The following is a 25,895-nucleotide window of genomic DNA, read 5'->3' as shown; positions in this document are numbered from 1 at the left end:
AACGGAAAGTTCATAAAAATGGATAACGGTCTCATCTCATCTCATATCTCTAGCCGCTTTATCCTGTTCTACAGGGTCGCAGGCAAGCTGGAGCCTATCCCAGCTGACTACGGGCGAGAGGCGGGGTACACCCTGGACAAGTCGCCAGGTCATCACAGGGCTATGGATAACGGTAATGGTGAAAATTATAAGTTGGCCTTATAAGTGCCAACAGATATTCAAGGTATAAGTAGATGAAATGAACATAAAAGGGGTCTTATTTTCAACTAAAGTGTACTGCAGATGTAGGGAGTTGAAACATTTTCTGAATGAGCTAGTTGGCCCCTTTAAATAAACGGGTATCTATTCATACAGTGAGATCGCCAAAGTTTAATAAACTGAAAATGCAATAACTGTAATTTTGAAGTAGATGATGTATAGGACATGTGTCGCTTGTGACTTATTGTAAAAATGATATAAAGGGTTCAAAATCGCATAGTTACAAATATAATAGTAACTTCATATGATAATATTAACCACTGGTTATTTTAGAGAGGAAAAAAATGGGGACACTATTGCTTCCATTTGGGACAATACAACACAGAATTCGGGACCACTGGGGGACACAAAGAAAAAAAGTTAATTTCGAGCCCTGGCCAGAACACCAATAAAATAAAATAAAAAACGCAGAGAAGACCCAATTACTTCTAAAATGAACTCTATGAAGTTCACCTTTATGGGGGCCATATTTTTAGCTAGGTGGTAAGCGATTGATGTAGTTATTTCCTTTTGCCTGCTGGAGCTGGGCGGATATGGTGTCGCGTTGCGTATAGTCTCCGTTATAGACGTCTGTTTATTTGGACATTCATTTTCAGGGGTCTTATTTTGTACAGTTTCATACTGCAGTTTGAGGTGGCTAAACAGGTTGGTCGTATTGCCCTGCTTTGCTGCTACTCGGGCAGAACATATGGTGCAGTGTACATCGCACTGGTTGTCGTCGTCTGGTTTAAACCCGAAATATTGCCACACCAAAGAATGCGAACCTCTCTTAGGAACAAACCGTGTTGGACGACTTGCCTGGCTCTCTTCGCTAACACCTGGGTTTTCATCGTCCTCCATTTTCCTCATGCAGACTTCGCATATCTCTTCACTCACTCATGCTGCTGTGTTTCGAAAAAACAAGTATCTCTTTCTGCCTTGCTTGCCGCTGAATCGCGTGACGTGCAGGTCCATTCATGATTGGTTTAGGGAGAAAGTCTGCTGCTACGCGCAACCACATGACGTGCAGGTGCATTTAGGATTGGTTGAGGGAGAAAGCAACTACAGTGGACTTTACGGGAGCACAGTAGCCTGGGCCCGCCCATCCTAAGCGTGACGCAACACGAGGGCCTGTTGCGAGCTTAGTCTGGCCAGGCAAGCTATCTACAGCTCTTCCAAGCTCCCGAAAAATCGGGAGCCAGTCAACTTTGAGCATCTCCAACGGCCCTGGGTAGAGGCGTGTTCAAGGCAGTGACGTAGTAGAACTGCGACCGGAAGCCATAGATTGTTTACAGAATCTATGCTGGAAGCGCTTCATTCACTAGAAACATTACGAACATGGAGCAAGTTCTCATTGAAAACGGAGCAAAGAGCAGCCCCGGAGGTATTTATTGAAAGGAAGGACGTTTTCGCCTTGCTCCCGACCGGCTTCGGTAAGAGTTTAATCTACCAGTTAGCCCCGTCTCGTCACATACGTCAGAGGAAAGAGTGATGTGATTGGTTTAAGCTTCGTCACAGCCTTTTCTGGCTTCGACCAGTAGCAAACTGAGGCATTTCAGGGAGGCGGGTCAACCACGGGCTCTGGGAAACGGTTGGGCTTAATATCTTTGCCAGACCAAATGCTCGCAGAGCTTTGAAGTCGCGTTAGCCAGACTAGGAGCACAGAGGGAAACTAAAGTGTGACGCGGCTCATGATGGAAAAAAAAAAAACAGAAGAATTTTCTTTAATCAAAAAGTGAATCGCATGTAGGTGTGAACCGAGATCGCGGTTTTTTAACGATATATCGTGCAGCCCTAGTCCTCTCTCACATTGTCACGTTTCAGTTCTGTTTGATGTTTTGGTCGTCATGGATGTTTTGATGGCAGGCCAGATGAGCGACTACGTCCTTGATGTTCCGGTATCCTACAAGCATATCGTGTAATTTGCATGAAGTTCAGAAAATCTTAACTCTCATGTCACACAGTTGCTTGTTGCTGAAATCGAAGGTTTCGTGTAGATAGAAAATGAATAGGCGGCTGTCACTTTGTTGCTTGGTCGTGTGAGCATAGCTTTATGGTAATTGTTTGAACTTGAAGAGCTAGCTTCAGCTAATTTCCACTATTTCTACTGCAAGAGTATCTAAATGCATTATCATGTGCCAGAATGCAAATATATAGTGGCATGCAAAAGTTTGGGCACCCTTACTGAAAATGTCTGTTACTGTGAATAGAGATGAACTGATCACCAAAAGGCATAAAGGTAAAGACGACACATTTCTTTTCAACATTTTCTGCAAGATTTGTGTATTATTTTTGTTTTGTACAATTGGAGAGTGAAAAAAGAAAAGGAACACCATGCGAAAGTTTGGGCACCCCAAGACATTTGAGTTCTCAGGTAACTTTTACCAAGGTTCCAGACCTTAATTAGCTTATTGAGCTGTGGCTTGTTCAAATTCTTTGTGTAGGAAAGGTCAGATGATGCAGATTTCAAAGCTGTATAAATTCTCTGACTCTTCAAACTTGTCCCTAAAATCAACGGCTCCTCTAACAGGGTCTCCGCGGATCCTTAAAAAGTCTTAAAAAGTCTTATTTTTAATATGTGTTTTTTAAGGTCTTAAAAAGCATTATATTTCGCTATTTTTTGAGCTATGGTATTAAATTTCACATGGGAGGTATTAAATTTCATCCGGATAGCCTACGGTAAATGAAAAAAAAAAAACATATGTCTGGATTTTTTTTCCACGCTAACGTTATTTATTCAACCAGCGTCGTTTGTTATCAAGATGCTGAACAAGTAGCACAAGAGCCGTTGTGTGTCTAGCACTAGTTCTAATAGCGCAGGAACCACGCCACAGGGGGCAGTGCGTTCTTTTATCCATGTAGTAGAACCATTGAGAGTAGAGCAGACGAGGAAGAAGTGGTTGAACTTGAACATGAACGGAGATGGGGAAGTGTAAGTTTAGTAACAAGTGGCTTGAGGAGCCAAAATACAAAAGTTGGCTAACAACAGCAACTTCAGAATATGAAGCGAGATGTAAGGTATGTCAGAAAGACATCAAGTTAACAACAATGGGCTGTAAAGCCCTTGACGCTCACTCGAAAGGGGAAAGCATATGCGCTATGCTGCTAGTCGGGCAACAACAGTCCTCATGCCAATGTTCGCCTCTACGGTCACAAAAAGTGCAACGCCAGCTTTAGCGTCTCCGGGTCCCAGCACAAGTGCTTTCGCGGCATTCGCCCCAACCGCTACGCTGAAGGCAGAAATACTGTGGGTTCTGCAGAAGATGCACTTATTTATTAAAAAAAATGCTCTGAACTTAACCTAGAGTGTGCTTTTTTTTTTACTGTACGTATTTGTTCCGCGGTAGTGGTCTTATTTTTTTATACTCAGTGGTCTTAAAATGGTCTTAAAAAGTATTATTTTTGCTGGTCAGAAATGTGCAGAGACCCTGCTCTAAGCAACTCCGGCGCATTCTGAATAATAAAATAATTGATGCTCACAAAGCAGGAGAAGGCTACAAGAATGTAGCAAAGTGTTTTCAGGTAGCCGTTTCCTCAGATTGTAATGCTATTAATAAATGGCACTTAACAGAAACAGTGGAGATCAAGGTGAGGTCTGGAAGATGAAGAAAACTTTCTGAAAGAACTGCTCGTTGGATTGCTAGAAAGGCAAATAAAACCCCCTGTTTGACTGCAAAAGACCTTCAGAAAGATTTCGCAGACCCTGGAGTGGTGGTGCACTGTTCTACTATGCAGCGACACCTGAACAAATATGATTTTCATGGGAGAGTCATCAGAAGAAAACCGTTCCTGCGGCCTAGCCACAAAATTCAGCGTCTGAAGTTTGCAAATGAACATCTAAATAAGCCTGATGCATTTTGGAAACAAGTCCTGTGGACTGATGAAATCAAAATAGAACTTTTTGGCCACAATGTGCAAAGGTATGTTTGGAGAAAAAAGGGTGCCAAATTCCAGGAAAAGAACACCTCTCCACCTCTGAAGCATGGGTGTGGATCCATCATGCTTTGGGGTTGTGTTGCACAGGGCACATTTTCATTGGTCGAGGGAAGCATGGATTCGAATAAATACCAGCAAATTCTGGAAGCAAACATCACACCATCTGTAAAAAAGTCGAAGTTAAAAAGAGGACGGGTCCGACAATAAGACGATGATCCAAAACACGCCTCAAAATCTGCAATGGAATACCTCAAGAGGCCCAAGCTGAAGGTTTTGCCCTGGCCCTCACAGTCCCCTGACCTAAACATCATTGAAAATCTGTGGATAGGTCTCAAAAGAGCAGCGCATGCAAGACAGCCCAAGAAACTTGTCGAACTGGAAGCCTTTTGCAAGGACGAATGTGTGAAAATCCCCCAGGTAAGAACTGAAAGATTATTAGCCGGCTACAAAAAGTGTTTACAAGCTGTGATACTTGCCAAAGGGGGGGTTACTAGGTACTAACCATGCAGGGTGCCCAAACTTTTGCTTCGGGCCCTTTTCCTTTTTTGTCATTTTGAAAATAAAAAATTGTTTTTGCTTAAAATATAAAGGGAATGAGTCGTCTTTAACTTTATGCCTTGTGGAGATCATTTCATCTTCAACTTGCTTAACTGGGCGGCACGGTGGTGTAGGGGTTAGCGCTGTCGCCTCACAGCAAGAAGGTCCGGGTTCGAGCCCCGTGGCCGGCGAGGGCCTTTCTGTGCGGAGTTTGCATGTTCTCCCCGTGTCCGCGTGGGTTTCCTCCGGGTGCTCCGGTTTCCCCCACAGTCCAAAGACATGCAGGTTAGGTTAACTGGTGACTCTAAATCAGAGGTGGGCAAACTACGGCCCGCGGGCCACATCCGGCCCGTTGGCGTTTTTAATCCGGCCCGCGGAAGACAATCATATAAACGCGATTGAGCAGATCTATAAACTATAAGTGTCGGTGTTCTCACGTAGACAGGTGTTCTAGAGATCCGTCTTTCCAGTCAGTCGTATTCACGCGAGATTACATTTGCAGAGTGGTGCAGCGCGTACCATGGAAGTCATTCTGGCGCCCGTGCCACTGATTATCTCGAGAACACAGGATAAAACTTTACAATGAGTGGTCCTAAAAAAAGAAAAGTGGACAGCGAGTGCAGGGTGTTCAATAAAGAATGGACAACTATTTTTTTGCTGAAGTCCGATCAAAGGCTGTATGCCTTATTTGCAAAGAAACCGTTGCAGTTTTAAAGGAATATAACATCAAACGGCACTTTTCCTCCAAGCATGCTAATTATGCTAACAACCAGTCAGCGCAAGCACGGACGAATACAGCTCAGCGGTTGCGGAGTGAATGTGAGTATTAACTCATTTATGTCCCTGTCTGCTATTATGAGCAGCTGACCTTGCTTCTGCTTATATCTGTTCCTGGACTTTTGCCTGTGGAGGTTATTCTGATCTACGAGTGGCCTTTTGGAATATGAAAACCTGTTTGGAACCTGTGTTTTGATTTTTTGAGGACTGGAAATATTTCAGTGAGTGACTTTGAACCTGAAAACCAGTTTGGAGTTTTTTGCTTTCTTGAGCCGTTTTGTTTGATTTTGTGGGCTGGATGGATCCAGTGCCAAACCACTGAACTGCAAACATGTTGGCATGGTGTGGTACCCAAACTGTTGAACTGCAAACATTTTGGAATGGTGTGGTACCTCTCCTACTAATGGTGGTTGGTTGTACTGGCAGGCTGGAAGTGGATGGTTAAAAAAAAAAAACAACACTCAGGTGTAAATCTACGAGTTCAGTGAAATGTACAAAAATGATATATGTAATTTAGTTCAATTTAATGATATGCAATTTAGTTGTATGTATAAAATGATACAAATATACAAATACACTGGCATCCTACTCATCCTGGCAGCTCAGAGATGTAATTTAAGAATTAAGTGTGCTACTTTTCTTAAGGGCCCCATACACGTTCAAAAAAGTCGTCAAACTTTTGTATCAAAATTTTGATGTAAAATGTCCACACACGATTCAATGTTTTTTCTGTCAAAAATTCAGTATTGTCAAAAACTTTGACATGGACGCAGCAGTGGCCGTAGCACTTGTGTTCGCTTTGGACAATGAACCGCCTCGGCATCGACGGAAATGGTCGAAAGACTGGTTTTTGAAACGGCGAACGTACGGTCACGTCAACCTCCTCAGAGAACTTCGTCTCAAAGAACCAGAGGACTTCCGTAATTTCCTTAGGATGGATGCCCCATCCTTCGATGAATTATTGGACCTTGTCAAGCCATTGATATTGAAAGAAGACACTGTGATGCGTTCATCTATACCACCAAGTGAACGCTTGTCCATCAAGCCCCCCACACACGCATCAATAATTTGACGACTCTTCAAAAAATATCAAAGTGATTTGATTTGTCAAAATTTGGGTTCAAAATTTTGACATCAAATTTTTGACATCAAAACACCCTACACACGATCAAACTTTGTATCAAAATTTTGATACAAAATTTTGACTTTTTTGAACGTGTATGGGGCCCTTTACTATCACGTGTGTGTGTGTGTGTGTGTATTACTTTTCTGGATGGATCCAGTGCCAATCTATTGAACTGCAAGCATTTTTCTGCTCTGCCTTTGTTGACTGAGAACTAAAATAAATGTCAATCTGATCTGCATTTGGGTCTCTGTCAGTCAAGTCCTTACAATAACACTAGCTTTTCCGGTTTATGTTCGATATGTATGAATTTGGTGCTGGCCCGGCCCGCCTGGCAAATTTCAAAAGTCAATGTGGCCCCTGAGCCAAAAAGTTTGCCCACCCCTGCTCTAAATTGACCGTAGGTGTGAATGTGAGTGTGAATGGTTGTCTGTGTCTATGTGTCAGCCCTGTGATGACCTGGCGACTTGTCCAGGGTGTACCCCGCCTTTCGCCCGTAGTCAGCTGGGATAGGCTCCAGCTCGCCTGCGACCCTGTAGAAGGATAAAGCGGCTACAGATAATGAGATGAGATGAGACGAGACTTGCTTAACTGTTCACAGTAACATCAATTTTGACCAGGGGTGCACAAACTTTTGCATACCACTGTACAGATTGAAGTCAGTTTCACACGCCTTAAGTGTACACTGATGTGTGTGTGTGTGTGTGTGTGTGTGGTTTTTTTTTTTCTGTTTTTCTCCCCCCCAGTTGGTGCGCACTTGTGCCCGTTACCACATTGAGGTGAGGAAGGCTGAGGAGAAGAAGAAGATGGAGCAAGAGCTGAGGTTGAGAAACATAGCCAGCGTCATCGCACGTGAGGTGGACTACTTCTGGTCCAACATCGAACAGGTGAAAAATGTATATTTAAAAAAAACCCACGTGTCATACATGATAAATTAATATCTGATTTGTATTCACGTGTGAACTTTTTCCTGATTTGTTCTCAAAGTGTTATCCGATATCGTTCTCATGTCAGGTTGTAGAAATCAAGCTCCGCTTAGAGATCTCAAGCAAAAGACAGAAAGTGCTCAGCCTGCAAAAATCAGGAAACAGAGGTGAGAGTGGTGCTGTGTGTTTGTTCACGTTTTGTGTCGGTCGGTGTTAAAAGTATTGATTTTTGACACTTTTTGTGTTGATTGTGTTTGATCCAGGACAAAGCAGTAAATCTGCTCAAGCTTCGAGAGAGAATGACAGCAGAGTGGTGAGTGTTTGTTTGTTTGTTTATGTCTCGTTCTTTCTTTTTGTAAATAAAATGTCTGGTTCCTGTTGGTTTACAGCGTTTTTGTTTTCTCAGGAGTCCGGGGGCACCAGCCGTAAGAGGAAGACGAGCACATCCCTTTCTGATGAAGAGGGTGTGTATGTGATTATTTAACATGCATACCATGCACCTTTTTAAAAAAAAAAAAAAAAAATTATATATATATATATATTTTTTTTTTCAACAAAAATAAAAACTTTACACTCGTTTCAAAGTCAATAATTTGAACATTTTGGAAAATAGGTTTGAAATAACGATTGTATTCAATTATCTTGTCATTAAAGATGCTATAGCATACAGATCATGTTTGTCATGGAATCGGTTCCACCGGAAATGCGACGACAATGTCCATGATCAAAAACTGAGTCACAACTTAATGAAATCATGTCAATATCGGGTGTGTCCTCCATGGGCATTCACAACTGCGATACAACGTCTCCTCATGGATTGGATGATGCGTCTGAACACAGCTTGGGGAATGCGCCGCCATATTTGTACCAACATGGCACCAAGCTCCTGCAAGTTCTGTGGAGGGTTCCTTACGGTCGGCTGTGGTGCCAGTTTGATGGAGACGTGTCTGGAGATTATGGATGGTCTGTCGACTGCATCCCATAACCCTCGCAACGTCAGTGACGCATGTTCCCGTATTCAGCATGCCAATGGCACGTTCACGCTGAATGTTTGACAGTCGTGGCATTGCAAATTAACGGCCCGGTCACACCACCCGAACTTTGCTGGAGCGTTCTTTGAACGGTAGGGAGGGGGGGCCGAATTTCGACAACGCTCGTCACCGCGCACAAAATGGGAAAAAAAATCGAAAACACGGGCGTTGGCTTAGCGGTGCACCGCTGAAGCCGGCGTTGCTTTAGCGTTGGTTTAGCGGTAGCGAGCGTTGGTTTAGCGGTGACGCGAGCGTTGGTATAGCGGCGTTCTGCGCATGCGGGCTTTGGCTCGGCGGGGGTATAAAGTTGGTTTAGCACCAATCATAGCAAGTCTCTCAGCATCCATGGTGATACAGTTTTACTGTAACTTTGAGCAAATTCGATATAGATGAGGTCTGAACTCAACGGCAGCTCGATTCCAAATGAGCTCCTGGTCCATTTCTCCCCGTATTTATAGCCAAATTCTGGTCCCGCTCCGACACCTCTATACCAACGCCAAACCAAAGTTCATCGCCGCCATGGATAGCTGCTTCAACGCCTGACACCGTTCCATGTCCGCTCGTAAAACGCTTACAACCGCTCCACCGAAGTTTGTGCAACGTTTAATCGCCGCCCGGGCAACGCTGGCGAAGCAGCGGTGGTCCAGCATTCAAGATTTCTGCGTTGGCCTAGCGGACCCAAGCGTCCACGAACTTGCGTCTAGCGGTGCCAAACTTTGACTGGGCGTTGGTGGAGCGGGGGTGAACTTTGCCGGGGCGGAAAATTAACCCCCTCCTCACCGCTCGCAATATTTTGTGCAGCTCAAAACTTTCGGAGCGGTAGGAGGGCCCCTCGAGAAACATCAGCGGTGGCCGAGCGTATACGGCGTTGCTTTAACGGGGGCCAACTTTTGTTAAACGGTGGTGAACGGTTACGAATTTTTTTCACCGCTCCAGGAACGCTCCAGCAAAGTTCGGGCGGTGTGACCGGGCCATAACGAATAATTAACCATAAAACCTTGTTTTTCTGAGATGACACTCTACTCTGCTACCATGAGATCAATTGCACGTGTATCAATAGGTCACGCCAGTTGTGTCACGTGGAAACGTGATTTTAGCGTGCAGTGCTCTCGCACGTGCTACGTAGGCCCGACCAATAGAATGAATGTGTGACGTAATGCCCTTGACAATGCATTTAACCATAATCACAACAAGAACTCTTTCAAGAAAAGTTTCTAAACACTATTTGAAAAATAATGAGTGTCAAGTTTTTATTTTTGCTGAGTATATTTTATGACAGATTTTTTTTTTTTTTTTAAATGCTCCGAGTTTTCATTGGCTTGAAGAGCGGACCTTGTGGCTTAACTGTACATATGTATGTCTTGCAGGTGAAGATGAGGAGAGCACAATCGAGGAGCAGGAGGCGATGGAAGTAGCTGCTGAGCAAAAAGAGGAGCTTGTTGAGCTCACCAAGGAAGGTCAGTGACGGCTTTTTCTCCGTATTTTCCGACTTATGATTCATCTTATGAAGTGTGTGATTAAAAAGCCGATATATTTCAAGTCTCTTATATTTAGCAAAAGAAATTATTTTGTCGTGTTTGGGATATTTTTCTGCTTTCTTTGCTTAAATCAGTGTGCTGTTTGTTTGTAGCTGAGGTGCCATTGGAGGCTTTGGTAAAGAAATACGCCGGTGCGTATGCTGAGGGATTCACGTGGCCCCAGCCTACCTGTCAGAGCGAGGACGAGGACAAAGATGAAGTCGAAGGCACTGTTTCTTCCTTACTACAAATCAATAAATCACTCCAGACTATTAAACACACTCTCCAAATTTAATTTATACATACCGTAGGTTTTGTTTGTTTGTCACAATAATGATGCATATTCTATGAACTGTCTAAAAACGTCACCGCACAATTTGTGTAGTCAAGGTTAGTTTTTGTGCTGTTAGTGTTGCATTAGTGTTCTTATAACATAACTAGGCTCTAAAATCAGACCTCTTATTATAAAGCAGGCTTTAATGCTAAAAACGGTGTTTAATTTCTGCTTAGAAGGTGTCGGGGTTTTAGTGCTGATCACACAAAACTGTGAAACTGCTATATATATATATTTTAGTTACACAAATCGGAAAATATATTATATAAGAAGAAGTCGTCCCTGTTTAACGTTACGCAAACCATTATTTTTGCGTTCAGTAGAGAAAGCTTGTCTAGCATGCTTGATTTCCCAGGTATGTTCTGTTGTTACGTGATCTTTTAAATCTTCTCGGCTTCGTTAGACATGGATAGTTGTCCACTGGACAGCCCCCACGAGGCGGTCCTCATTGACATGCTCTTGAGTGACGAGCAGTACCGCGGACCCGAACGGAGCAGCAGCAGTGCCGCCTCAGGACCCGACAGCAAACACAAGAAGGATATAGCAGAAGTGTCCCGGGCAACAGATCTGATCCTGCCCAAAGGCAGCGCTAGGACGACACCAACTGTGAGTTTCCTTACTTAAGCTTTAAAGGAGAACTGAAGGCAAAAATATATTTTTTTTAATCAAAATTCTATTTATCTCATTTTATTAAGTATAGGAATTTTTTTTTTTTTTTTTGCTGTCCGGTTTCCATCAAATCTTATTTTTGATATAAGATTATCAAAAATGTTATAAATTTTTGCCAGCATTTCTCAGGAGAATAGCATTAATTTTACAGCATGGATAGCGATAACGACAGTGTTCACAGCGAAAGCGAGTTTTACTACCCTGAGGAAGAAAAAATAAAAGAAAACATTTCAGAAGAATGCTAAAAACCTCTAACTTGCTAACATCGAACAAAAACATGGCTGAATCCTGAATGACTCCTATTTGTATAAATAGGGGACTACATAGGCGGCAAAGTGTAGTTTTTTTCCTGCCATGGAAGTGCACTTGTATACCGAGGAGGAAGCAATTTGCATTCCAGCCATGAATGAGGATTCAAAATGGCGGCTCGGCTCGGTTTTCCCTTTCGGGCGCTCTCGTTTTCTGTTAGAATTTGGTAAAGAAAAAATAAATATATTATTTACCAGCTTAAGGTCGGTCCGTATGGTGAAATACCGTGACCTCGGCCTTGAATACTGACCTCGGCCCAGAGGGCCTCGCTCGGTACTTTCAAGACCTCGGTCACAGTATTTCACGATACGGACCTCCCAGCTGGTAAATAACATGTATTTTTGATCGCTATTTTGTCACTGCTATAGCAAGTTATGAGCAGGGCTTTGAATCGGTTCAAGGAACGAAAACGAAAACCGGGAACTTTTTCTATTTCACATGGAACAGAAACGAAACCAGAAACTTTATTATTTTTTATGTTCCGGAACAGAAACGCTTATTAAAAATAATGGTAACCGGTTAATACCGGTTTTTATTTCGTTCCTCAAAGTTTCCATAGCCTACAAATAAAAAAGTCATTCTTCTCCTGCGCAAGTTTCTATGACCCGCTGGGGTTCACTTCCTGTGTGACGTTCGCTGACTGAATGGAGAGAGCGGGAGGGTGGACTACTATCACGCCTCCACATCTTAAATAAGAGGTAAATATTGCAGTCTATCGTTATTCGAAAACGTCAATTTCAAACACGATATCAGTATATTTGTCCACGTTAATGAGAGGCTCGCGAACATTAAATGACGTTAACCTCTGTTAGCCTATCAATGCATAGGGCCTGACTAGCCTTTGGTAACACACTAAACGAATTATCTTTCATTTTTGGCACTTTTTCTGTTTGTGTAGATGGGAAGACATACTGAGAATCCAAATCGCCAACATTTGAAATAATAATTGTTTTTAATTATTTCTTGTCTTATTTAATGAAGGTTGTAATAGAATTAGCCTACATTTGGCTTAAGCTGGATGAGACAGAGACATAATTTTATAGCCATTTGTTAAACAGCTGACAGGGAACGTAATTAACCGTTCCGGGAACGAAATTTTTTTGTTCTAACCGGTTCGGGAACGTCTATTTAATGGTGGAACCCAAAACCGGAACCGTTAAAATTCCGTTTCTGTTCGGAACGAACCAATAGGAAAAAAATTCTGGTTCAAAGCCCTGCTTATGAGTGGTTGAAATACGCTCTGTAATATATCAGTCCGTATGTCAAAGCAATGGCCGTAAACGAGATTCGTTGAGACCTGTGCGAGACATCGTAGGACGGAAGTAAAACGTACAGCGGAAATCAAAGTGACCGACATCTGCCAGCGTCGTCAAAAGACGCGCGCGCCCTCTTTCGAATGCTGACGTAATCAAGCCGGAAGTTTTGTTTGTTTTGATAGCGATCAGGAAAGTTTGAAAAAAGTTGGCAGTAATCGTCATTTAAACTCGTTTTTGTGCAATATTTCGTTTGGAAAACAGTTTTCAAAATGGCGGCACTGACACCTGGCTGACACTTCACACTTCGAAGTCTCGCACAAGTCTCGTGAAGATCGCGCAGATAAGCGACGCCTGCCGTGGACCAAATGAACTAAATTCAACACGGCTAAAAACCGAATAGGCCGATAAGTATAATATTTAATTGCAGTTAGTTGCCAATACGAGTCACGATATAAGGTTACTAAAACCGAAAACGTAATTGAATAACACGTTAATTAAGAAATAAAGCAAGTTTAAAAATGATTTCAGTTCCCCTTTAAGTATTGTAATGACGGTATAAGAGAACATTGTATTCGTTGTTCAGCCAGTCTTAAATCTGCCCAGGATCCATTTCGCTTAGTTCGTACTCCATTAGCAAGTAACTAGTAATGTCACAGGAACTTCTTTTATTTCAGTTCCTGAATTCTAGTTCTTGAAAAGGTTCCTCAGTGGGAACATGGCTATAGATAAGTTTTTTTTTTTTTAATAACATTTTCATCTCATTTTGATGGCTGAGGTCATTTTAATTTCTACCATATTTAACTCTTCTATTATAAGCCCATTATCCTCTCCTTCGCCTCTTTTTTTATTTTTAAAGACCCGTCTTCCTGTGCCCTCCCTCCTTCATGGCTCTCTGAGAGATTACCAGCTGGTGGGTGTGGAGTGGTTGGCTAACCTGCACCGAAAACACCTCAACGGCATTTTGGCAGATGAAACCGGGCTTGGCAAGACTGTCCAGACTGTGGCCTACCTCGCACACCTGGCCTGTCACGAAGGTCTGTCTTAACTCACTTAACTTGGACTGTACCACTGTTGATGTCGGGGTGTAAAGTGTTGGCTCTAATCTCTAGCACCTTATCCTATGATAGGTATGACAAATGATGGTTTATGCAGGATTTCACAGACATAACGATCACAAAAACAAACACCTTTACATATTTTTAGACTTTATTTCCAAAGTTAGATTTTAGATCAGTGATCAAGGACAATATTAACGGAATAATTTGGGTAAAAATGGATTTCTTCTTTGGTTTTCTACTTTCATAGGCAGGGCTCGACATTAACGGTTGTCCGCTTGTCCGGGACAAGTGATACTTTATGCCGGACAAGTTCATCGTCTCCGTTACTTGTCCGATCGGACAAGTGCCAAAATACGCCGATATTCGGGTTACATATCAAATTTATCAGTTTATTCACATGATTTCCGAAGCATCTCACTCGACATACTGTTTTGATGAATTGCCAGATGTTTCTATTCGGAAAGAGCGATGTGCGCATACACAATATTCTACTTGCGAAACTGGCCAATACCGCTTGGCCAATGGGGTCAGAACACGCAGAACTCAAGGGTTGATAGATGAAGATGAATAGAAACTTTATTTGTATCCATTCATCTGTGAGTCAATAGAGGTGTCAGGGATCCCAGACGTCCGCTATTTAGCGGAATTCCGCTATTTTCTAGCGAAAGTTGTTGTTTTTTTTTTTTTTTAAATCTCTTGTATATCCATTAAAAATATGTTTAAGTAAAATGACCAGAAGAATACGTTCTGATTTGGTTTGCTTGTTTAGCGATGTTTTCGTCGGCTTCGTTTGTTCTCATTGACATTCGGGAACACTCGGAAGTTAAATTGATGAAAATACCGCGAGCAGTGTTGCCAGATTGCGCGGTTCTCCACCCAGTTGGGGGGTTTCAAGTGCATTTTGGCGGGTTTTGAACATATTTTGGGCTGGAAAACGTCAGGAGTATCTGGCAACACTGACCGCGAGACTGTACGCGATAGAACAAGAAAACAATATGGCTGCGCCCATTTGCTAGAAAACATGTTTTAACTCCGTTCGTGCTTTTGTTTCTAATGCGTTGAACTTAATTCAGAGCACTGCAGGAACATCAGAAAAGCAGAAGGAAAGATCAGAGAAACAAAAGCAGAGAAAACTGGAGGAAAGACAGAATGCACCCTAGAAAAGAGCATTAAATTCCTTTGCAGTGAAACCTTTCAAAAAGAGAGGTTTAAATCAGATATCTCCAGTATTTGCTGTACATATGTATATATCTAATATTACTGAATCATTGATTTCTGCTCATATTCATGATTTTTGAAAAATGAATGTGGCTTATATTAGACTAGTTTTGACATTAACTTGAAACAAAAAAAATAAACAAATGAGATGAACTATGGATACTGTTGTTATAACAAAATCAGTGGAATATTTAGGCAAGTATATTCTTCAAAGCTACATTTTCGTCTAATTCTTATCATTTTTTTTTTGCCACTTATGTCATTGATTATAAAATATGGCATCAAATAGATACACATTATTGTTAAATTCTGTTGCTTTTCTATGTTAAATCTATGTAAAAAATGTGTTCTATAGCATCTTTAAATGTTAAACTCTCAACAGCTTCAGGCAGCCCCCTTGACCCCTGCTGATAGTTTCTCATCTCATTATCTCTAGCCGCTTTATCCTGTTCTACAGGGTCGCAGGCAAGCTGGAGCCTATCCCAGCTGACTACGGGCGAAAGGCGGGGTACACCCTGGACAAGTCGCCAGGTCATCACAGGGCTGACACATAGACACAGACAACCATTCACACTCACATTCACACCTACGCTCAATTTAGAGTCACCAGTTAACCTAACCTGCATGTCTTTGGACTGTGGGGGAAACCGGAGCACCCGGAGGAAACCCACGCGGACACGGGGAGAACATGCAAACTCCGCACAGAAAGGCCCTCGCCGGCCACGGGGCTCGAACCCGGACCTTCTTGCTGTGAGGCGACAGCGCTAACCACTAGCCTACACCACCGTGCCGCCCGGTGATAGTTTCTTACATTCCTCTATTTTTTTCAATTACTGCTGGGATCCCTGAGGTGTGGAGGTTTTCATAACAAGATATATTATCTTGTCATTTGATAACTACTAGTGCTGTCAAAAATGTCGCGTTATTAACGCGTTAACTTGACTCAATTTTAACGGCGATAATTTTTTTATCGCGAGATTAACGCTCTGTGACATGATGCCATGCCCCGCACAGCCAGAGTCCTCTGCCCTCCCCCGAAGAGCCACGGTGCTTGGCTTAGGTTTCGTTTTCCCATCGGCGGCTCCAGCCCGACTTTGCAGTGGCTGTGACAAGACGTGTTATGCTCTGCAATAAAAAAAAAAACATTGGTACAACCAGTGTTCGAACTATGCTGATATTTTCGGGGGGTCCCTTTTTTCCCTTGGGGGGTGCTTGCGCTTGTCTCAGAGCGCGGATCTCCATCGCGCGCTCACTTCGGATATGCCAATGCTTCCCGTTACACACGATTGCTATGTCAATAAACATCATTTTGCCAATATTTTAGAGACCCCCCAACATTTCCCAAATCATGTTTTCAAGGGATCTCATGTCTGTTTCAGGGGATCTCGGATCCCCCGAGTACCCCCGTAGTTCGAACGGTGAGCAAGCCCATTCACTTTTTATGCTGATAAGAGAATTACAATGGTTTTTCATGTGACAAAAATGTGCGATTAAATTGCGATTAATCGCGAGTAAACTATGACAGTCGCGACATTAATCGCGATTAAATATTTTAATCGCTTGACAGCACTAATAGCTACATTTCAGTGTATACTAATCAGTGATTTACAGCATTAGTCAGTCAATGTTATCAGTTTTCTTTATTTGTAGCATTGTTATGTGTTTCTCTTGTCCAAACTAGTGATATCTCATCAAGTCATAAATTTTATGAGAAGATTACTTTTTGTGATATTTGTTACTGAACTGCAGAGTACTGATCTGTGTGTATATAACGGTTAGTGTTTCTGGATCTCATAATATAGTTATTTTGTTCTTAAAATTTTACGTTCATAATTTCTACTCTATTGGAATATATTGCTTCTGAACTTCAGCATAATAATTGGTGAGTTATGGTATCAATCAGTCTGTTTTACTATATTTTTGAACTTTTGCCTCAGTACATCAAGTATTGATTACTTTTGATTCATAGATATTATGCATATGTTGTGAATTCGGAAACAAATGCAATATAGATTGTTGGGTTACAAATAGCTTATTTGTGGGGGGTTTTCTCAAATATTTCTTCGGACAAGTCAACTTCACATTCGGACAAGTAAATTTCCTTTCAACTTGCCCGACAGGACAAGTGGTTTCAAAAGTTAATGTCGAGCCCTGATAGGTATGAGGCTAACATTGCTCATAAAACTAGTGATACAAATTTGGGATACTTAACTTTTTTTTGCCTGAAGTACATTCCAGGAAAAGGCAAGGTTATGTTAAACTGTTTAACAGATTTCTGATTTGGTAGGAAGTCCAGATGTTAGTTGGTGCTTCTTGTTTGCAGGTATATGGGGCCCTCACCTGGTAGTCGTGAGAACTTGCAAGCTGTTAAACTGGGAAATGGAGTTCAAGCGCTGGTGCCCAGGCCTCAAAATCCTCTTGTACTTGGGTAGCAAGAGAGAGCGCAGATACAAACGATCGGTAAACGTCAAAATGTCCATTTTTCACAGGTTTGTGTAGCCTTGTGGCATCATCCTTATTCCCGTTTGCCTTATCTCTTTGCAGTGGTGGTCTGAGCCCAACAGCTTCCACGTATGCCTTACATCATACAAGCTGCTGCTGAAAGACCAGGCTCACTTCCTGAAGAGGCGCTGGAGGCACCTGGTACTGGACGAAGTGCAGCTGATCAAGAACATGACTGAGAAACATTGGGAAACCATCTTCAACCTCAGGAGGTCAGACACCATCTCTGGCTTTTGGCCCTTGAATAAATGAAACACAGAGTGTGTTGGGTTTTTTTTTGTTTGTTTGTTTGTTTGTTTGTTTTAGTTGAATATTGGTGTGTATTCTTCTTGTTGCACAGCCAGCAGAGGATCCTGCTGATCAACAGCCCTCTACAGAACACTCTGAGAGAGCTGTGGACCATGATCCACTTTCTCCTGCCTGGAATCACACGCTCTTACCTTGACTTCCCCATCCAACCCGGCGCGGACCAAAACCAGGACTACTGCCACAAACTGGTCATCAGGCTACACAGGGTAGGCATACACACCCATAAGCAATTTTGTAAACATGAGCTTGCTGCTCCATCTGGTTGCACTTTTTGTGACCAGCAAGAAGAACCAACACGAAGGACAGAGAACAAAAGTGAAAAATATCTCGTTCATGACAACTTGTCCATTTTTGACCCGTTCATCAGTATGCAATGTGGCGTCGTGCTTTAACCGTGGGTGCATACGGTAAAGTCGCACAAGCAGCTCAAAGTCTCTTGATTTTTCTGCATCCGAATCAACACCTTCTTTTCTACAGAGTTACACGAATCTTTAATTATCATCTGCATTACTGATATAATCAAAATCAAATCAAAGTCCTTCCCACGCCATGTGGCGCACATGGCGGCGCCGATCTCCGTTTCCGTAGCCCTCGGCCTCTCGCCTATTACATAGCTAGGGTTACAGTGGGGGGGCTGGTCCTCTGGTAACAGCGAGAGTTTGACTCCCCACTCACATCTGTATTGCAGCATGCTTTGCCAGACGACAGTTGGTGCCATTTTTATGATGGTCTTTGGTACGACCCGACCGCGAGTAGAACTCATGATCTCCCGGTCAAGAGGCGGACGCGCTAACCACTCGGCCAACTCGCGGTTCCTTACTGATATAATGGTTATGGTTATAATGTAGAGGTCACCTATCTGTCCACTGGTGTGAGCGAGGTGCTAGTTCTGTGATGGTGCCACTTCCTGCTTCAGAATTGGTTCGGTTTGCAAATCCTCTCTGAACCAGTTTGCTTTTCCATGGACCGGAGAGCCACCACAGAGCTACGTCATTTCTTCACTGTATATATCTGTATTTATTCTATCCACATTCACTGGAGATGCGCTCTGATTGGCTACTCTGCTACGAGGATATCAGCTCATATACCGTGAGTAGAAAAAAACAAAATGGCGGAGCGTGTTGCTGAACCAACCGAAGACGAAATAAAAACTACTTGAAAACAAAAACCCCCAAAAAAGCAACAAAATATGGAATCAAAGTGTTTGATGGTAAGGTTTTTTTTAACTTTATTATTATTATTATCGCATTTTTCACAAAGTTCTAGTGTCATTTTGCCAGTTCATCTTGTTCAAAAGCTCAGAGAAGTTTGAATATTACAGAACTGTCCAGGGAAGAATTAATTAAATGTCTAATGCTATTTTGTACCTCAGCATGACCGCACAATGGCTCTTTCTGCAAATAAAAACACTGTCAATTGGTGCAGCCATTGATAGGTTTTTAAAAAGTCCGTCTAAGCAGAAATGATTTTGTCGGACGTTTTGTATAAGGTTTTTATTGGATTTGCAAAAGATCAAAATGAAACTGCTCTGTTTCTCAAAATCCAGTGAATGTGGATAGAATAAAACAATTATTCCACTCAGGCGCTGTTTACACATACCCGGGTATTTTTAAAAACGCATATTTTCTAAACTCCGTTTTCCAAAATAACTTCGTGCACACAGCTGCGTTTTTTTTTTTAAATTACGTTTATATTGATCCACATAAATACGCTGTCAAGAGCTGTTAAACTACGCCAAGACTGTCGGTGGCAGTGTTAGAAGAATGACAATTCCACACAAGCCAGTCAGAAGCCTCATCGAGAACCGCCGACAGAAGCGCGCATGTGAGTACACCCAGCCTGTATGTACGGATGTACCAACTCTGCGAGTGACAGGAGTGAGGATCGCGACATTCTGAAATTTTCCTGCCATTCCTCCGGGACGACAACGCCATTCTCGAAATTCTCCCACCAGATAGCAGTCCGTCCAGGTCAAACCCAAAATTGCCGATGCTGGCGGTGGTACGGTCGGGCTCTTTTGGTCACCAGAAGCTCTGCAATTGCTGCCCTCCGAGCCCTAATGCGTCTCTGCTGGTCAATGAGCTTTATTCTCAAAAGCAAACAGGCGAATATAGCTCTTAATAACAGAAATGCTGCTACTCTGAGTGTTTCCATGCTTGTCATATGTACAATGGTCACTCTTTTGTGGCACGAAAATTGCCATAAACTCCGTTTTGGTCTCTTTACACACAAACGCAAAACAGAGTTTTCAAAAAATCTCCACTTTTGCCGGGGTTTTTAGAAAGAATCGTTTTCAGAGGAAAAAACTCCATTTGTGTATAAACGAAAGGCACAAACAAAGGCAAAGGTCTGCATTTTTAAAAATACCTGGGTATGTGTAAACGGCGCCTCAGTCTCGTTGTACATGGGTTACAGCCAACTCGGCGCTATGTGCCTCGTCAGCGATCAGCTCATGTACGACTCGATTTTGTGAATAACTGTGAAATAATGTCTCCGCTTTCCCAGCAGCGTTATCTGACTACTGGATTAAGCAGACTAGACACTAAACTAGCTCTGTGGGTTTGTTTTTGTTTGTTTGTTTGTTTGTTTGTTTGTTTGTTTGTTTGTTTGTTTGTTTGTTTGTTTTAAATGGAGGTCACAAAGTTTTAGTTGGTTTTGTCAGTCATGATAATCCCAGCCCCTAACTTAAGCAGTTCTTGGTTTTAGACCAGCAAAGTGTTGGTGCTGCTCTCAGACCAGTTTTCCTGATTAGGCACCAGCTCTGAAGCACCCTTGATGAAAAAGGGCTAACGGAGCACTAAAAACGTTCCGATCAGCCGCTTTCAGGAACAAGAAGATGAAGAAGAAACCTTTATTTGTCACATGCACACTTCAAGCACAGTGAAATTCATCCTCTGCATTTAACCCATCTGAAGCAGTGAACACACGCACACACACAGAGCAGTGGGCAGCCACACCAGAGCGCCCGGGGAGCAGTCAGGGGTTCGGTACCTCGCTCAAGGGCACCTCAGCCCAAGGCTGCCCCACGCCAACCTAACTGCATGTCTTTGGACTGTGGGGGAACCCGGAGCACCCGGAGGAAACCCGCACAGACATGGGGAGAACATGCAAACTCCACACAGAAAGGCCCTCGCCAGCCGCTGGGTTCGAACCCAGAACCTTCTTGCTGTGAAGCGACCGTGCTAACCACTACTACATTTGTGTTTCTAGTGAAATCTTTTCCTTCATCTCGATTTCTCCTGCTTCGTGTAGATGATTCAGCCCTTCATTCTGCGTCGCTCCAAGAGAGATGTGGAGAAGCAGCTTCCTAAGAAGTACGAGCACATCCTGAAGTGCCGTCTCTCCACGAGACAAAAGAACATGTACGAGGACATCCTCACACAGCCCAGGTCAGTCAGTACCAGCTAGTCTAATCGAGTCCAAGTATCATTAGTATTGCTCGGAAGTAGTGTCTGACTGATAAAATGAAAAAGGTCTGCGATTTCTGATAACCAATATGATTAGCTGATACCACTTAAACACGCCTAAATGTACATTGGGGGGATATTTTGAACTACATATATGACAGAATTACTTTAATTAGTACTGTGACTGTGTACATAACTACGGTATATCCATAACTATTCAACTGGAAACATCCACATTTTATTAGTTGTGTTTTCAAGGTATAGCCTACTTAATAAAAAAATAAAAATGTTGAATCCATGTCCGTCACTTAAACATGGCACATATGTAATGTTAATATAACTATGAAAATAGTTCAGCATATATTTTTTTTTATATATATATAGGAACTGCACAAAAAATTATTTAATTCATTTTCATTCTTTCATACCATTTATCCATTGCGGGTCGTGGGGAAGCTGGAGACAATTCAAGCCAACATCAGGTGAGAGGTGGGGTACATCCTGGACAGGCCACCAATAGGCCATTTGCAGGAATTGGTCATGTGTCAGTTTTCCCCATAGCAGCAAGCCCGTGGTGGGCAAGCTAACTTGACATTCCTTGACAACCATAAGAGTTTGACTGGCGATGCGAAGCAATCCATTTCTATAATAGCTGTTTTTACCCTTTCTACTGTCTTTTTTGACCGGAATTTTCGTGTGTGCTTGGAAAAAGTTTGTGGTTTTAACTTCTATCGTAAGTTAAAGCGAATCATTGGCCGTAAAAGAGAGTTTTTTGGAATCAAGTTGGTCGCCACCGAAAGAAATTCACGTGCCAAATGGCGGATTTCTCAGGTATGTTTATAACTTATAATTTCTCCTGTTCTACCTTTTATCATTCGCTCGAAATCCCTTTTGCACTGTTTCTTTTGCAAACATAGCATTGCCACGTATGTATTTGAATCAGTTTCTTACCTGTCGACATGTCGTACGATTTTTCTTCTTTGCTTTACAGTACCACTCCAGTTAAAAACAGAAGGTACAACATCAGATTTTAGATTTCTTTTTCCTTTGGTACTTGTTGTTCGATAATCAATTTCTTTCGGCGGCGACCAACTTGAGTCCAAAAAACTCTCTTTTACGGCCAGTGATTCGCTTTAACTTACGACAGAAGTTAAAACCACAAACTTTTTCCATGCACACATGAAAATTCAGGTCAAAAAAGACAGTAGAAAAGGTAAAAACGGCTATTATAGAAATGGATTGCTTCGCATCGCCAGTCAAACTCTTATGGTCGTCAAGGAATGTCAAGTTAGCTTGCCCATCACGGGCTTGTTGCTATGGGGAAAATTGACACGTGACCAATTCCTGCAAATGGCCTATCCATCGCAGGACCAACACAGAGAGACAGCCAGCCGTTCACACTCTCATATTGGCAAGTTAGAATGGCCAATTGAACTAATCTGCCTGTCTTTTGGACTGTGGGAGGAAACCGGAGCATCCGTAGGAAACCCACGCAGGCATGAAAAGAACATGGAAACTCTGCACAGAAAGGTCCCAGTCAGTTGCAGGGCTTGAACTCAGAACCTTCTTGCTGTGAGGCGACTGCAAGTGCCACCCAAAAAAAAAAAATTCAGTTAAAACTAAAAAATACGTATGCTATGAATATATGTGTACAATTGAAACTGGCTTTTAAATAAAAAAAAAAATAGCTGAACGCCTTCATCTGTCTGACACACTTTTGCGCCTCTACTCGACCAGTGTTGCCAGATTGAGCGGCTTCCCGCCCAAGTTGGGCGGTTTCAAGTGCATTTTGGCGGGTTTTGAACATATTTTGGGCTGGAAAACGTCAGCAGTATCTGGCAACACTGTACTCGACTCTGCTTGGGTCAGCTGATTGTTGGGATTTGTGGTGTTCTGTGTGTTGCCAACAGTGGAGTTGCAGTTTGCCCTCTGGTGGACAAACTGTGCAATAACACTCATAACATGGTCGTCCGTCTCTGTTTCTTTTTAATTGTCGTTTATTAGTTGTTATAAACCCTGATACCCATTAGCAGTTAGTTCATATCAGCACGGATCTACTCGAAAGTGTGTAGGTTACAGCCAAACAGTGCATAGAGGGCACCACTGTGTTCAATTTACAAGTAATACTGCTTTATCTTTTGTGCGTGTAGTGCTCAGGAGGCTCTAAAGACGGGACACTTTGTAAGCGTGCTGCAGGTACTAATGCAGCTGCAGAGGATCTGTAATCACCCAGATTTGATCCAGATCAGAGAGACTGCCAGCTCGTACACATGCCAAAGCCTGCAGTACAACACTCCATCTTTACTGCTCACAGCTCTGCAGAAGGACCGGTGGAAGGTGTGTGTGTGTGTGTGTGAGAGAGAGCGATAGGAATTCCCATGATCTCCTGGTTGTGTGTGATGAGTCTTGGAGAACTGTGGACTGGATTCAGTTTAGAATATTTTAAAAATTCAGTACCTTTTTATTATTGTTGTTGCAACTGATAGATAGATAGAGACAAGATAAGTGTAAAATGCAAAGATAGAAAACAAAACCAGTTCAGTCCACAGTCCTCTAATTCTCATCACACACTTTTTTTTGTGTTTTATATTTATTCAATTGTTGTTGTCATTAGAGCCAGTTCTGAATTTCCAAGTGAATTTGTTTTCTTCTCTCTCCCAGACCGTGGACCTGTCCGGTTTTGACCTGATCAGTAATGAAGGCAGGCTGACCCGCTTCGAGACCACAGAGGTTCTTCCCAAACTCAGACTGAGTCAGCAACACGTCGAGGAGATCCACAGCGCACCCGACCCTCCACCCAGACCCAGAGCATGCAAGATCAAGCCTATGAGGTTAAAAAAAAAAAACATTATGATGATGAATGTATGAGCATTTGAATCAGCGAATGTCTACTGCTGTTGACCAAATGGATCTGAATCATTGCTTATCAGATTTTATTCCTCGTGTCTGATTTAGAGTGTATTTTATAACTTATAATACACAGGGCCAAATTACTCCATTCTGATTGGTCAATCAAGGAGGGCTTTTTTTCCTTAACACAAGGCCGTATTTCTGAAATGCTATTGGCTAGTTCGTCGCTTGGTTACGGTTACAAAAATTAGCAAATTTTGTCAACAAAATGGCTGACTCAGCAATGCCGCGTTTCGCTAGCCTAGTAAACTAGACCCACCCGCCTAGCGGCCAAAAATATTTTTGCCTACGAGTGGGTCTAGCCTCGCACCATATCAACAAAACACCCCGGGCATCAAATCGTGCCCGCCAATCACAACGCAAGGTTTTTGTTTGGATTCTTCGGGCGGGCTTTTGCAGGAGTGACGACAAGGCTGCGCGACGCTGGAGAAAGCACAACAGGAAAGATGGCTACGGCTAGTGAACAGCGCGCGTTTGACTCCGCTTTGGAATCAGTTTTAGAAGAATTAGACTTGGAGTTTTCGTTGAAACATGAGCAGGAAGAGGCTCTCCGCTCATTCCTTTTCAAGAAGGACGTTTTCGCTGTTTTGCCGACCGGCTATGGCAAAAGTCTGATCTACCAGCTGGCTCCGCTCGTAGCCAAAAGGATGGGGCTAGTTTGTGCAGTACGAAGAATTAATAAACAGCTTTGAAACATTACTTTTTGATTGTTTCTTATTTTCCCGTTATTTTAAATTTAAGGGAAATTATTTCACCAAACACCACTAAATAAAAACTCTCAAAAACAGTTTAAGCAAACCCTTGAAAAACACTTGAAAAAAAAAATGAGTGTATGTTAAGTATGTGGTACAGACTCCAAACTTGTGGTCATTATCTCCAAACTTCTTAATATCTAGAACCTGTTTATTAATTAATACGCATTTTGAAAAATTATTTATTTCAAGGCCTCCCCCACTGCTTTCTGTCGCTCTGACTACGTCACAGTCACTGTTGCGCTGATTGGTCAGAGCGTTGGCCTATACGCACAGAGACAGTTTGAAAGACAGCAGGTTGTTCCTCCCACCCCCTTCGGAAATGTCTACGACCGAGACCAGACTAAATATTCACATTTAGTCTGGCTTGCCAGGCTAGCGTTTCGCTATATTTGACGAAGAAATGATAAACCAATAGAAAGCTGCAAGCGAAAATGAAAATACCAAAATAAAGTATGAATTTTTGGCTTTCCGTGTTTAAGAAACGGGCCGCAGAACAACAAATAAACGACTCTCTGGTGGTGTATGAATGCTGTGAGTCAGACAAGGCGCTATCACAGTTTTATGTAGAAGTGAGGAAAGAAAACGGGGAAAACTACGAACCAGACTCTCTTAAAGTAATGCAGGCTTTTGTAAAGAAGTTCCAATAAAATTTTGTAAACCACTTTCAAAATCCTCGTGTCGTGTCGGCGTGTCATGATGAAAGACGCTTTAGAAACTGATTCAAACGTGCAAGATAGTCTCGCGCCCTGATTGGTTCAGAAAACGTGAATGACAAATGCTGTGAACTTGGATGGCTTCCGAAGTATGAATTTGGCCCGATACGTTATAAACAAGTAATGGTAACGTTCGTCGTAAAATTTTAAGGATCAATTTCACTCGTGATTTCAAAGTTTTGAAATTGCCATCGTCGCTTCGCAACTCGGGCAATTTTCAAAACTTCGAAATCACTCGTGAAATTAATCCTTAATTTTACGAGGAACCATACAATTACCTATATTCATTCATTTATTCATTCATTCAGATGAGTTAGACAAGGTGCTATCACATGAATTCAAGGCGCTATCACAGTTTTATGTAGAAGTGA

The 25,895-nt window shown here is 42.4% G+C and overlaps 1 protein-coding gene across 9 annotated transcripts in view; it reads left to right on the top strand.

Moving 5' to 3' along the window:
* The window catches only part of ep400 (E1A binding protein p400), a 122,161-nt gene that overhangs the window by 16,722 nt on the left and 79,544 nt on the right, over nucleotides 1-25,895 (top strand). For all 9 annotated transcript variants that reach the window (XM_060931259.1, XM_060931258.1, XM_060931255.1 and 6 more), the window contains 14 exons: nucleotides 7,357-7,497; nucleotides 7,625-7,703; nucleotides 7,800-7,849; nucleotides 7,943-8,000; nucleotides 9,935-10,024; nucleotides 10,198-10,311; nucleotides 10,822-11,024; nucleotides 13,509-13,686; nucleotides 17,252-17,388; nucleotides 17,473-17,642; nucleotides 17,771-17,945; nucleotides 20,992-21,128; nucleotides 23,297-23,483; nucleotides 23,808-23,977. In XM_060931259.1, coding sequence (XP_060787242.1) covers nucleotides 7,357-7,497; nucleotides 7,625-7,703; nucleotides 7,800-7,849; nucleotides 7,943-8,000; nucleotides 9,935-10,024; nucleotides 10,198-10,311; nucleotides 10,822-11,024; nucleotides 13,509-13,686; nucleotides 17,252-17,388; nucleotides 17,473-17,642; nucleotides 17,771-17,945; nucleotides 20,992-21,128; nucleotides 23,297-23,483; nucleotides 23,808-23,977 — 1,889 coding nt within the window. The remainder of the gene's footprint in view (nucleotides 1-7,356; nucleotides 7,498-7,624; nucleotides 7,704-7,799; nucleotides 7,850-7,942; nucleotides 8,001-9,934; nucleotides 10,025-10,197; nucleotides 10,312-10,821; nucleotides 11,025-13,508; nucleotides 13,687-17,251; nucleotides 17,389-17,472; nucleotides 17,643-17,770; nucleotides 17,946-20,991; nucleotides 21,129-23,296; nucleotides 23,484-23,807; nucleotides 23,978-25,895) is intronic.

Source organism: Neoarius graeffei, chromosome 10, assembly GCF_027579695.1.
Source record: "Neoarius graeffei isolate fNeoGra1 chromosome 10, fNeoGra1.pri, whole genome shotgun sequence".
NCBI classification, from domain to species: domain Eukaryota; kingdom Metazoa; phylum Chordata; class Actinopteri; order Siluriformes; family Ariidae; genus Neoarius; species Neoarius graeffei.
This window is presented reverse-complemented; position numbering and strand designations above follow the sequence as displayed.